We start from the raw sequence: 14,837 nt of genomic DNA, 5'->3' as shown, positions 1-14,837 counted from the left end.
CCCGCCTCCACTCCTTCCTGTCGTCCCCTCCTGGATTGGCCGTCTCATTGTCGATCATGGATCCCAGACCTCTAAGCCCAGTGGTAATAATAACGGGAGTCACCCAGATAGATTTAAGTGGAGGAAATGTGCGGGGGGCGTCGACTCACACAAAGAGGTTATGGTTATGAATAAGTCCATCCTCGACTAGCGCTGCTACTTTGGGGGGATATCTCTACTGGCACTCACACTCCATGACAGCTAATTGAAGGTTCCCCTTGGGCTGAGCGCTAGAGAGACATATTAATCAAGGATCCTGTCCCGCTTTCACTCTCTAGCCCCAAAGTGGGATTGGCTCTCTCTCTCTCTCTTGTCATAATCAAAAGGAAATTGCAGAGAAGGAATTCCGGCGCTATCGGACATAATAGAATAGAGAACGGACAGAAATATTCAATCCACAATCCTGTGTGGCGAAAGGTATGGAGAAGGCTGCCACAGTGCTACAGAGGAATCGATAGCAGTCCCTGGCTGTGGTGGTTACCTCTAAACTTATCCACTTAGACATCTCTGCAAAGCAGGGACGGCCTGGCAGCAGCCGCGTCCTTTTTAATACCTATATGGGTTAATTCCTCCCAGCTTTCATTGGATTAAATTAAGCCCAGCTATACTATAGCATGAAGGTAATGAGATGATTGTGTTGCTGGCAGGATTAGGGACTGACACACTGTCTGTAGTACACATGAGGAGCAGTGGTCAGAGAGGTTGCATTGTTTCTGTATGGAACCATAAGGGAAGGGCTTTTACGCACATTGTACATTCGTATTAGCCTACTTTTCATAAGCGGATTAGTTTTCCTCGTAAACATGAAAAGAAACCGGATTATTTGATCCCTTATTTACGTCTATCCCTTGTCACTGTATTCCTGTTAATGAGAGCCTTTAACGTGCGGCTGTAGTCTATGACTATGCATGTTGAGAAGAATAATGTGGTATTATTAGTATTAGCACAGCGTGGCTGTCCCCTGCAACACAGACATTACCTCAGCAAAGCCAGTTCATTCCCAGCCTACTCCCTTCCCCTTTCCAAAAGCCAAGCAGTTTGCTATGAGGCAAAATAGAACTAGATCCTCCTCTAATATAACAGACTGGATTCAGACAAACTAGATCCCTCTCTAATATAACAGAGTGGATTCAGACAAACTAGATCCCTCTCTAATATAAGAGAGTGGATTCAGACAAACTAGATCCCTCTCTAATATAACAGAGTGGATTCAGACAAACTAGATCCCTCTCTAATATAACAGAGTGGGATTCAGACAAACTAGATCCCTCTCTAATATAACAGAGTGGATTCAGACAAACTAGATCCCTCTCTAATATAACAGAGTGGATTCAGACAAACTAGATCCCTCTCTAATATAACAGAGTGGATTCAGACAAACTAGATCCCTCTCTAATATAACAGAGTGGGATTCAGACAAACTAGATCCCTCTCTAATATAACAGAGTGGATTCAGACAAACTAGATCCCTCTCTAATGGAAACTAGAGGAGAGGAGGAGGCAATCCCATTACTTCTAAACTAGTAGTATTACCCTCGGCTACTTTAATTGCCCCCACAGTTTTTATCGCTGATAGGCAGAATAGCAGGTAGCAGTGTGAAAGAAGGAAGAAAGCCTTGAAACGGATGTAATGTACATGTTATAAGTGAAGCATGGAGCTCAACATGTCAGCCGTGCGTGACGAGTGCAGGGTGTGGACATGATACAGTTGTTAGTGAACATGCAGAAGGAATGCACTTGGATTACAGTAGATGCCTCCTTGATTTATTGGCTGTACTCGCGAGCCCCCTTATCTTAAATCACTGCTGTCGTAACAGCGATCCCTCTCTGTTTTATTCCTGTCCTGGATTCTAAACTCCCCACCCATGAAGACCGGGATATATCATCATCATCTTTCATACTTTGGAAATGAGAAGCCTATAGGGGCCCCCGGAATTTCCTGGGAATTTCCTGGAACTTTGCCAAGCACCCCCCGACCCAGATGTAAAAAAAAAAATATGAATAATGTTAATAATTTACCCAATTATGTTGACACGACGTGTTCATTTTCTTAAGACCGGGCTACAATGACCCCGCAAGCTTCTGCCATGTCATCTTGACAAACTATTTGTAAAGTGAATGTTGTTTTTTGTTGTTTTTTGGTAGCTATGGCTTTCACCTCTGAGTCTTTTCAGATCAGTGCTCATGAGAAAACAAGGCTTATGGCAGTGAGAGGGGATTGGTGCAGAATAGAGACATGCATTTCTCCCTGCTGAAAGGACACTATAGAGAGCCCAAGTCACGCCCTCTTCCGGGTTCAGCATACAACCTAGAGATTTCATTCCCCATTCATTTTTCCATAGATTCTCATGTTTCGTGAAAAATGCTTATGAAAATAGTTTTACTTGGTCAAATCAAGTAATTCAGCTATATTTAAAATCAGGAGATATTTCACTCGGACCAAAAGATAAAAGAAACATTTTTATTATCCCCCCCCCCCCCACCAAAGTGAATTATTTGTGCAGAATAGACACAGGCGTTTCTCTCAGCCAGCTAAATGCCAGCACTGAAAGGACACTAAGCACAGGTTGTCTCTCAACCGGTGTGATGGACACAGGGGATGTCAGCGCGTTGAGTAAAAGGATACAGGTGGAGAGAGGGGAGGGGAGAGGGGGGGGGGGGGGGGGGGGGGAGAGGGGGGGGGGTAGGGGGGGGGGACAAACGGAGAGGAGTTTGTGTTGAAGCCGACCAGCCAAATCTGCCTTCAGCTCAGTGTCAAAACAGCCCGTCAGCTGGAGGGAACACACACAGTCTCCTCTGGTCAATAGCGCCTCAGTCGCCACAGGTAGCAGACAGCCTCAAGGGCCATTTCCCTTCACATCCACACCACGTGTGTGTGTGTGTGTGTGTGTGTGTGTGTGTGTGTGTGTGTGTGTGTGTGTGTGTGTGTGTGTCTGTGTGTGTGTGTGTGTGTGTGTGTGTGTGTGTGTGTGTGTGTGTGTGTGTGTCAGTCAGTCAGTGGGGGGTGGGGGGAGGTTGCTATCAGCCAGGCCCATTATCCAATGGAAGCAATAGATAGGATGGGGCTTGTGCCTGGCCTGGGGTCTGGCTGTCTCCCCCTCCCATCCACCGGAAGACAGGAGCTGTCGTCCCAGCGTTCACCTCACCCCCATTCTTTGAGTTTTTCTGTCATCACTTTGTCTGTATCCCTCTAGTCTCAGTCTCTATCAGCGTCGCTCAGCTAGAGACTGAGGACTTTCTCCCAGCTTTCATTATTCAAACTGGGTGGAAAACTATTTGAGAGTTCAAAAATAAACCTGCATGGCAGAACCAATCCAGACTCTGTAGGAGTCCCTAACCCTTCATGCAGGGGTCAGTGACATGCAGAAACAGAATCAAATCATCCTAACGTTGTTCAGGACATCCATTTTCAACGTTTTAAAAAGCTCTCCCCATTCTCTCTCTCCAGTTTGTTTCACTACAGAGGATAATCAGGGGAGTGCATCATTTGCAGTAATGTGACGTGACGAGGGGCGTGGGTTTGTTAATGGCCGTTCTCACCGCTGATCCAACTACTATTTTTGACAAGAAGTTCCCAGATGATTTGTAGGTGGAGATCTCCAATTGTCTGGGAGCCAAGACTAGTATCCCTCTATCACTCCCTCTCTCTCTCCATCCCTCTATCTCCCTCTCTTTCTCATCATTCATCTCCCTCCCTCTCTCTCTCCTCCTCTATCTCCCCCCTTCTCTCTGCACCCCCCATCCATCCTTCCCGGGGTGTTGCTATTTGGCCTGTCCTCCCTCTCGCTCCTGAGTTCTGCCTCTCGTTGTCTGTCTCTCTGTCTCGCTGAGTGTTCTCACCAGTGGCAATGGGACTACTGAGAAAGGACTCAAGCAGTGCAGCAGCTTCCACTTCACGGTCCCTGCATGCTCTACAGACGGCCTAATGGAGGAAATCAAAGCACTCCAATGGCGATTAGATTCAGTACACACATCGCATTCTAATCAGAGTTCCTTTGATTGATATCGCTTATCTTTTCAATCCAACCAAGCAACCAACAACACACCACCCGCCCCCTCCGCTCCTCCACCAGTGCAGGATGCCTCGCCCCTGCCCCGCTACGTGGGCTCAAAAGTCGCTCATCCCGATCGTGACTCTTCTCGTCCCTGGCACCACAATGGTGGAACGAGCTCCCCCCTTCGGTCAGGACGGCCGAATCACTGCACATCTTTCGGCAATGACTAAAAACACACTTTTTCAGGCTCTACCTGGGCCCATCTTGAACTAACAACTCTCTCTTTAAAAAAATTGAATTACTTACTACAAGTGCCACTCTATTCCTTCAAAAAGTTGTAGCTTTCATAGGTTGTGTTGCATAGTTGATCTCTCTATTGTTGACAAAATGTGATATTGTAAGTCGCGTTGGATAACAGCGTCTGCCAAATGACGTAATGTAATGTGGTGGTGTTGTGTGTGTGTTTTCACTTGGAGATGTGCCGCACATAGTTTGTGTTTATAACCATGTCATCGGTGACACTCCCTTATGTTCAACTTTGATGAAATGTAATGATGGTGCTACTCGCATTACTGTGGAGTATCACATGAAAAATGCCTCCATCGTTTTTCCTCAGTGGCTCATGTCAAATGTAAGGAGTGCACCATTTTCTCCTTTCCCGGGACTGAAACATATTGTTTGTGCCTGGGGCCGCGGGGCGTTGCATGAGTTACTGCACACCTGCTTTATCACAGTCTGAGTCGCAGGCCGAGAGAAACAACTGCAAAGCCAATGTTCAGGCACCATGGCTGCACATACAGGTTTTGTGTTTCTCCGGTGAAACGTAATCAGCCGTGCCACAAAATCTCCCAGGCAGGAATGACTGCCGGGCAGGAGGATGTTACTGTAATTATTGTCTTGTTCGCCGCAGACTGAGTGCCTTGAATAAGCCACAGTCCACGGGAAGGCAAATATGCTTGTTGCTCCAAGCATTTAGCAGCAATTACCTGACGGGAGACATGGATGTATAGGATTCTTACAGCGTTAGACCTGTCGAGGAAGAGCTTGGGAATGCTAATTACATGGGAGCACCATTAAAGGAGAACGTCACCGAAAAACAATGCTGATTTATTTTGCACGTGATCTCACACATATCCGAAAACTGTCAACAGTTTTGCAGGCATTCATTTAGTTTGACAGTTATAGAGTTGTTGGTGCAAACCACTGGTGGTTCAGATTCAATCCAGTAGATCGGCGCGTCGTGAGATGGATTTGTCATGTGATCTCGCGCAAATCCAGCTGTGTCCCCGGTGAAAATGAGAGAAGACCCAATGAAATTACGTATTTACTGCAGTGAAGGATCATTCAAAAGTCTTAACCAATAGAATATGAGTCAGGGAGAGAAAAGCAGTTGTATTTGATGGGAGTAAAATGTTTATTTACGCCTACTGTGCAGCATAAGGTCACCGTCACCATGAAAAATACTTTGTTTTCCACTAAGTGAAAGTAGTGGCAGTTATTTTCATGGAGTCTTTAAATGGTAAATGGACTGCATTTATGTAGCGCTTTTATCCAAAGCGCTTTACGCATGTCTACATTCAGCCATTCACAACATCTTTAAAACTATGTTCTACACACTAGCACATACCGGTGCTGTGCTGCACCCAACACATAACCCTTCTTCACCTTCTCTCTCCTCACAGCCCCGCCAATGTCAGAAGCCACCGTGGCCCCGCAGCCTCTGAGGACGACAACCACCACCAGCACCACCACGGCTCACCGGGGAGGGGCCAACACCACCAGCACAACAGGGCCCAAGGAGGGCGGCCGGGGAGCAGCCAAGCCGCCTCCAGTGGTCCCGCAGACGACCGCCCCTCCACCCCTGGAGTCCTTCCCCCTACCCGAGCGCTTCTGCGAGCACACGGAGAGGAGAGACATCGTGTGGCCCCAGACCCAGAGGGGCATGCTCGTGGAGCGGCCGTGCCCCAAGGGGACGAGAGGTAAACAGTCCTCCCTCTCACCTCTGGGGGACCCTCCCGCTCGCTGTTTTCAATATGACCCGAAGCATCCCGAGAGAACGCCTGCATGTGTTTGTAAGATCCGTCCGATATTGTTTGCGGATAATGATCGTTTTATCGATAAAGAACACCGGTTCCAGTCGTTGTGCAGGGAATGCGTGAAGACCGTTTGTAATGGTGCTAGTCATTGGCTGTGTCATTCCAGGTCGAAACATGATTTAGCGATCTGTAACGGTTGCGTTGCAGAAGAGCAGGCTCAGCTGTTTGTTTTAGAGCTTGCTTGGATATGTGCATCCCCTCATTTGATTGTGTGTGAAATGGTGTTAGCGCTCAGGGTTCATCACACGTACAGTAGGGCTAATTGGGACGGAAGAGAACAAGCTTAATTTGTAGTAAAACAGGCACAGAGCTGTTAAAGATGTGTTGGAATATCTCCACACTGCCAGACTGAAGAAGAAAAACAGGGACGTTGTTCTAATTCCACTGTAGTTTGTCGTTTAACAACATCCAGTCTATCATCATTGAGAAACCGAGTAAGCACAGATGGACACACACATTCACACAAACGCGCACTCACTGGCTATCTTAAAATGTCTGTTTCCACCCTTGCCTTTATCTGTATTCAAGTCCTTTGTTGATCTGTAAAGGTTCTGTGGCAACGGACGTTTGCCTTGACTTGATTGAACTTGACGATTCCTTTCTTGTTTTCCCTAACAGGCACAGCCTCCTATTTATGTGTCCTCTCCACTGGGGCCTGGCACCCGAAGGGCCCTGATCTCAGCAACTGCACCTCCCACTGGGTGAACCAAGTTGCCCAGAAGGTTTGTACGAGCTGCTCCACCTCACTGTTTTTCATCTTTCTAAGTGGAGTGCGTCTCTTGAAAGCGTAGCACGCCTGCCGTAGATCATAAGAGGAGATACAGCCACGAGCTCTCTAAGATGCCTCGCTGTGTAAAGGACCTCTTTTGTATCTTACCGTGCAATGAAAGACTGCTGCACTGTGTCCTTTTTATCAACTGCCACCATGGCAGCTTCCCTTTGAAAAAGATAGTAAACCCCACTATTCATGTCTGACATTGTCAGAGCTTATTCAGCTGTGATTCGATGTCAAAACAGGGCTGAAAAGAGCCGTCTGCGTCCATCCTGCTCTATTCACAGGAGCACTAGGGATGCACCATTATAATATAATAATATATCATCTGTATCGGCTGATAAAGGCTTTCAATTGAGATATCGGCATCGGCCCGAAACAAACATTTATGACATGCCGATAAAATGACGCAGTTGCAACTTTGATTGTCTCAGCGAGAGCATCAACCAAGCTTGTTCAAGTACAGTAGGATGATTCTTAGAGTTTAGTTTGAGAGAAAATCTACATAAATGAGAAATATGGCATGTTTTACATAACATAAGTTGAAGTAGTTTTCTTATTTTGCACAGTGAATGTGTACATTTTGAAAAGCCTTGTATTTATGTCTGCATCTGCCAGTGGGCAGAGTAGAGGATTCTGCCACAACTTCACCTACATCAAAGGTGCATGGGGGAGAAGAAAGGTCTCAAGAGGACAGAAGCTCCAGCAACAAAAGAAAAACATTGTTCTATTGGCTACAAGTGATGCTGGAGTTTCTGTATCTGCCGCTGGGCCATCACCATAAGAGCAGGCATAATAATGTGTTAATTCCACTACAGGAGAGACTTGATGTTCTTTGAAATTAGGTGGAAAAAATGTGTGCATATACTGTATCAGTATTGGTAATCGAAAAAAAGAGTTGGAAAATATCAGCAAAGAATCCAATATCGTGCACTCTGAATGAGCACGATCCTCTCCCTGCACACCCCCCCCCCCCACCCCGCAGATCCGCAGTGGTGAAAACGCGGCTAACCTGGCTAACGAGCTAGCCAAGCACACCAAAGGGCCCATCTTCGCCGGGGACGTGAGTTCCTCGGTGCGTCTGATGGAGCAGCTGGTGGACATCCTGGACGCTCAGCTGCAGGAGCTCCGGCCCAGCGAGAAGGATTCCGCCGGCCGCAGCTTCAACAAGGTAACCGGGTTTTCCAACTGCCCAAAATAACCACCGCACAAAACCCCTCTCTCTCTCTCTTTATCACGCTCCGCGCTATATTAAGATAAATACTGCTGACATTTTTGAACCAATTCTCTCTTGCTGGCTCTCTCTGTCTTAGTCAAGGTGCCTCCCTGACATGAGGGAATAAGAGAATATGCTGTAGTATAGTGTGGCCATCATTGTTTGTGACATGAAGTCTGCCCATCTCTCCCTTTCTTTTCAATGGCAGAAAAGCTGTGAGAGAGGCAAACAGCCAAGCGAGAGGGGGGGGGGGGAGCAATTATATAATTTCAGGCTAGATCTGTATTCATGACAGTATTTGTACGTTTGTGGTAATGGCTGTAATTTGGCTCTGCCAAAGCTAATAGTTGTGTGACAGGAGGGTTTGAGAGGAAAAGCATTTGTTCTTGGAACCTCCAGGTAGGCAGCAGAGGCAGGACCTCGCACTCAAGCTCGTGAAAATGTGCTAATTGTGTCTCTCTGTGTTTGATCTGTTCCTTTTCTTTTCGACCAAAAAAGCTTCAAAAACGAGAGCGGACATGCAGGGCATACATGAAGGTATTGCTACTGGACTGTTCCACTCTGCTTGTTGCCGTACACCCTCCCCTCCCCCCTCCATCCCTGTGCTGTGCGCCCCGTCCCGAGCTCGCGCCGCAGCATGCCCCCCTCTGCACTATCATGTACCCTGTTCCCTCATCCCTGTGCTTCCTGCATTTTTTGAGTAATTGTCTTTACACACAGCCACAGTTGTACTCAAAGTGCTTTCTAAGTCAAGCAGAAGCCATCGGCAGTTACTAATGTGACTTCTTTTCACAGAGTGTTTTCTGTTTTGTTTTGTTTCTCTGTCTCTCTTTGCGGTTACAGCAACGGGTGTATTTCTTTTCTCACTTTTGTTTTTTTCACTTCTCCTGATTGTTTATTCAAGATTGCTCATGTCTGGATACATAACAGCACAACTCAAACATGCTTCGCTCCCTGTCATTATTCATTTACTGAAGGATGTGCTGCTTTGCTGCCATCTTCTTTTGCTGTTGTCTGAGAGCTGCCTTAAATATATTTATACATAAAAACAAAGCTCCTGAATATTGCATCAAGAGCGAAACTCAGTTCACTTGTGTTTTATTCAAGCATTTAGCTTCAAGGACCGTTACCCGACCTTTCACTTGACGCTGCTTTTAAGTACCAATCGCGGTGCTTCCTTCCACAAGGACACTGCTTTTCATTTGTTTAATAAATTAGAGGTACTGTACAAATCTTTAGCTCTATCTGGTTAATAGGGTTAGCCGGGTCAAACCAATTTTTTTTGTCCTTTTTCCGCCGATGCTTCCAGGCGCGGGCCCACACTCATCACAGTATTTTGGCCATATATATCCCTCAACCATTAGGGAGATCAGTGTCCTCCACCTGCCACCAATGTCACCCCCTCCGCCACCCCCCAATCCGGATGGCTCCTTCGGGAGGGTATTAAAATGGATCGAGCTAATTAGCCGCTAGACGGCCATGCGCTCGTAAAAAAGGGGGAAGGGAAAAGAGACAAAATATGTAGTTACATTCCCCTCTCCCAAAATGTCACATCATCTGTTTGGGTGTTAATGTCCCGGCGCGCGGCGTGTTTCTCGCGGCTCGTGGCTTCTCCAGTCAAAGGTGGTGATGGGGGGAAAGGCTGAGAGCTATGGTGTTAGGGAGGGCGGGTCGATGTAGATGACAGTATTTGTGCGACTAATGACAGTATGAGAGGGGATCTGGGACAGAGATCGTCGAGTCAGCATTATCTGACATCTGCCATATTTGATGCAACAACGCATTAGCCACCCCCGCCCCTTCTCCCGGCCCGCCTCGACATTGATTACCTGATTAGACACATTGATTTGATTATTTCCTGAGGAAATACCATCGTCGTCTGGATCCTATGTCCATTTTCTCCTCTCTGTCTGTCGAGAGCCGTTCAGACGACCAAAACATGTTGGGCCGGAAAAATGTCCGTATGATTGAAGGATATAATTCAATGAGATCAGTTATAATAATAATAGATTTTGTTTTGCTTTCCTAAATGTGGATAGGAACATTTTATAATCATTTTCTGGTCTTGTTACTGTAGCAGAGTGACTAAGTGATTAGAGATATCCTGTAGGGTGGGGCGATATGAACCAAAAATCATGTCTCTGTTTTTTTTTAGGTTGAAAGGCAATAATACACAATATATATCTCAGTATTTTCTACATAGTGGTCTAAATGTTCAAGTGTAAGTCAAAGCCACATGTGAGATGTCACAAGCACTTTTATTGAAACAAAACTGTGATCAAAATAAAATGCAGACATGGTTTCCTTCCCTGACTATTGGGGCTTTCACAAAATATTTACACAATGACATTTTTGATAATCATCAGCAATGTGGATATAATGACTAAGTGGGTAAAGGCAAATAATAGAACAGCTAGAACAGTCTGGTAAGCTCAGAAAAGGACATCGCTTTACTGTAACGCAGCCTGTAAAGCAGGAAAAGACAACAATTATGCCATATCACCATATTGCGATATCAAAAATGTAAGACGATATCACGATTCACGATATGCATATAATATTGATATATTGCCCAGCCCTAAGCAGAGCTATTCCACACCTGAGGTGACTGCTGCGTAGGAGAAGACTGAGAGTTGAACATTAAATGGAAAAGCTTCCACACACTATCTACTGAACGTCACAGATAGAGCATCGTTATTGAGAACAGGGTTTTGGTAGCAGGACCTTCATCAGGTTATCTCTTGATATGCTGTTATGGGACAGTCCTGATAGTTCAATACACCATGACCCCAGTGTCTGTCCTACAGTGTCTGGCCTGCCCAGTGTCTGTCGTACAGTGTCTGTCCTGTCCAGTGTCTGTCCTACAGTGTCTGTCCTGTCCAGTGTCTGTCCTGTCCAGTGTCTGTCCTACAGTGTCTGTCGTACAGTGTCTGTCCTACAGTGTCTACAGCTCCAGCGATGTGTGCTAGCCTGTCGCTGTGGAAGAGGGACACTTTCAAAAGATGCTTTATTTTGTAATTCAGCCGAAGCCCAATAGAGTCCTTGTTTCTCTTTTGGTCACCCACCAAAAACACATTTGACCTCTCGACCGGATTTCCTCATCATGCACATATTCTTTTTCTTGTTCTTTATCTCTTCTTTATTTGGATCCCCATTAGCTTCCACAAAGTGGTGGCTAGTCTTCCTGGGGTCCACTGACACAAAACAAGAACAACACTTTTTAAAATCACATCATAGAAACAAGAAAATGCCAATGAGGCAACTCATCACGTTTATTTAAGTATATTGTTTGCATGTTGCTGCTTCAGCTTGTAAACATCTTGGGGCATCCGGGTGGTGTAGCGGTCTATTCCTTCGCCTGCCAACATGAGGGTCGCAGGTTCAAGGCCCCGTGTTACCTCCAGCTTGGTCAGGCATCCATACAGGCACAATTGGCCATGGGAAGCTGGATTAAGGGCATGTGTCCTGGTTGCTGCGCTAGTGCATCGTCTGGTCGGCCAGGGCGCCTGCTCGGTGGGGAGGGGAACTGGGGGGAATAGCGTGATCCTCCCATGCGCTACGTCCTGCCAGTGAAACTCCTCACTGTTAGGTGAAAAGAAGCGGCTGGTGACTGCACATGTATCAGAGGAAGCATGTGAGAGACTACGCCCTCCCCAGATCGGCAGAGGGGATGGAGCAACGGGGAAACAGGGGAAATTGGCTATGTAAAATTGGGGGGGGGGCTCGAAGCTTGTAAACATCTTATTGTTTTCTGAATCACCGATCTATTTTCTTCTTGTTGTTGTTGTTTTCTTGGGGGACGCAGGCCATTGTGGACACAGTGGATAACCTCTTACGGCCGGAAGCTTTGAAGTCCTGGCAAGACATGAACAGCACGGAGCAGACCCACGCAGCCACCATGTTACTGGATACTCTGGAGGAAGGAGCGTTTGTCCTTGCCGACAACCTAATGGAGCCTGCCATTGTCAAAGTTCCTTCAGACAATATAAGTGAGTAAAGCAGCATTTGTAGGAAGCAAACGACAGACGAGTCTGCTCTGTTGATGCCAGCTCGCTTCATTTGATTACGCTCAATTCACTGAAAGCACAAGAAAGTGAGTAACTATGATGGCAAAACAAGGCCGCCGCATAAAAAAGGACTTTGTTTTGATAATATGCGTTTAAACCTCGAGGGAACAGAAGAATAAAGCATATTAGGTTTAACGAGTCGCTTACTGACAAAGTGATGAATATCAGACAATTAAATAGGCTGGTTTCTCTGATTGCGCGCGCTTAGTTTATAAATGTATGCGTCTGGACCTTGTAACTCTATACATTAATGTGAACATTAGCCTGCTGTGGAGACAAACATTGTTTATCCGCTGCCGCCTCCTCCCTTCCCCTGTCTCTTCAGCTGCATACAGTACAAGGCAGGGAAGGTGTTCTGTGCGCTGTCTTGTTCAAATCTTTTATCTCACAAATCCACTCCTTTATTATGGGGCTCATAGGAGTGAAACGATGCGCTCGGTGCTGACGCTCGGTGCTGACGCTCTTACTCCATGGTTGTTGTTTATCTATCTATCTATCTCTCTCTCTCTCTCTGTTGGCTAGGGCTGGGTATCATTTAAAATATTACAATACCAATATAGCAGTACCCTCAAAGCGATAGGGTACCAATACCAATAGACAGGGCCGTAGCCAGGGATTTCGGGCCCCATGAAAGGATATCATATCGGGCCCACGGATGCCGACGTCCGAAGGGCGGCGCTGGAAAATGTTGGCCATTTGAAGCCCAATTTAGAGGAATATCTAATTTTAAATCAGAGAGTTCCCCAAACTTTTGAGTAGCCAGTCAGATTGAAAAAGTAGCCGCATCATGTTCGCGGCTTTTGTTCCAGTGGTCCTTTTCCCAATTAATAAACAAACCTCCAATATGTATCGATGAGTGTGACAATTGAAATAATACAAATAAACATTCTTATAAAGGCCCAATGCTCAATTTAATTATAAATAAAACAATATCCATATTGCAAAACACAAACAGGCAATGTATATTTTTAAGAACAAAGAAAATACTAATAACTGTTTCCCACAGGATTTGGAGAGATTGTGGTGCGTAGACCTTGCTTGGACCCTCTTGGGGGGTTCGGGGGGCCATGCATTTTTTTTATTTTATTTTTTTTATTTAGCAATTTAAATTTTTTAGAACACAGAAAAACAAATCAACAAAACAAACTCAAACAAACGAACAAACTCAGATACAGTAAAAGAAAATAAAAGAAAGAAAAAACATACATACACTAGTGCCACCAGTTACATACAGCTTGTAAATATATATAAATTATGCTTGTAAATATATATACACATATATAAATTAGTGGGATAAAAATTTGTAAATTTTAAACTAAAATGCATGAATCTGGTTCACTTTGAGAACCAATTTGAGAGGCTAGATCAGAGGTGGGCAATTATGTTTCATGGGGGGCCACATGAGAAACCCAGATTGTTGCCGTGGGCCGAACAAATATTGTCATGCCATAACCCAGGAACTTTGATGATAGAGAGGACCACAAAAAAAATTCCTCGCCACCAGAGGGCCAGATTTTGCTGAGGGTTGGGGCCGAACGGCGCTGGCGCGGATACATTTGGGGCATTTGAAGTCAGGGTTAGAGGAATAACTAATTTTAAATTAACAGTTGTGATGTCATTATTCAGTCTTAAACACCAATATTTGATCCTTTCCAGAATGACATGAACATTTGGACACTTATTCAGCGGGTATCTTGTATTCAGGTGCATTCAGGTGTGTTCAGGTGCACTGTAAAAAATTATTTTTTTTATTTTTTAGGGCCCCTGTCAGTCAAGGGCCCTTGGAATCGTCCACACTTTCCTCCGTGATACTACGGCCCTGCCAATAGAGCAGTGGTTCTGAAACTTTTTCACGTCAAGGACCCCTAAACTGACACAAATTAGACCATGGATCCCCCTTTGATAAGATGTTGTCCCAGGGTCCCCCATCTGATGTTTTATTACAGAAAGTGTATGAAACCCTTGAGCAGAATAGCTACATTCTGTCACTCTGTTATGCAAGCTGAAGTGCCACCTCCGTCACATACACACATGCTGCTGCTGCTGCTGCAGTGGGACAATCACACATCGCATTCAATCGAGGAACGCTTGCTTTGTTTGGCCAGGAGCAAAGAAATACAAATCGTTTTTTTTTCTAGATCTGTGTACAAAAAGGATGAACTGCAGGTATCGCTTGACTGGAGAAGTTTCGATACTACTTTGGACTTGGTTATTTGGGTCAATACCGATACCCAGCCCTACTCTATGCTCTTTAGTTTTCCCTTCATCCTTTTCTAACCTGCCCTCTGTATCTGTCCTCCCCAGTCCTAGATGTGTATGTCCTCAGCACCGACGGCCAGGTCCAGGACTTCAAATTCCCCCAAACCAGCAGGGGGGGCATCTCCATCCACCTGTCAGCCAATACCGTCAAGCTCAACAGTCGCAACGGTAAGCTCTTTAGACGTGGCGAAAAAGAGAGAAAGAAAGAAGAAGTTTCACGCCATTTACTCCTGTCACTCACGGAGCGATGAGTGTTTATTCCTCGTGCGAGAGCAGATTGTGAGAGTGTACGGAGGGGTTGTGTTTGACTTTTGTTCCCATTCCTGTGTGTGCGAGAAGGTGAGGGGTCTGTCAAACTGCTCTGCCAATGCTACCTGTCAAAACTGACAATGT

General features: G+C 45.7%; 1 protein-coding gene across 1 annotated transcript in view; it reads left to right on the top strand.

Annotated features, from left to right (window-relative positions):
- The window catches only part of adgrl2a (adhesion G protein-coupled receptor L2a), a gene marked incomplete at its 5' end in the record, with an annotated part of 126,961 nt that overhangs the window by 78,036 nt on the left and 34,088 nt on the right, over positions 1-14,837 (top strand). The window contains 6 exons of the mRNA XM_083648255.1: positions 5,717-6,013; positions 6,749-6,852; positions 7,888-8,073; positions 8,617-8,655; positions 11,924-12,107; positions 14,490-14,612. Coding sequence (XP_083504381.1) covers positions 5,717-6,013; positions 6,749-6,852; positions 7,888-8,073; positions 8,617-8,655; positions 11,924-12,107; positions 14,490-14,612 — 933 coding nt within the window. The remainder of the gene's footprint in view (positions 1-5,716; positions 6,014-6,748; positions 6,853-7,887; positions 8,074-8,616; positions 8,656-11,923; positions 12,108-14,489; positions 14,613-14,837) is intronic.

Source organism: Poromitra crassiceps (assembly GCF_964638095.1).
Source record: "Poromitra crassiceps genome assembly, chromosome: 12".
In the NCBI taxonomy this organism is placed as follows: domain Eukaryota; kingdom Metazoa; phylum Chordata; class Actinopteri; order Beryciformes; family Melamphaidae; genus Poromitra; species Poromitra crassiceps.
This window is presented reverse-complemented; position numbering and strand designations above follow the sequence as displayed.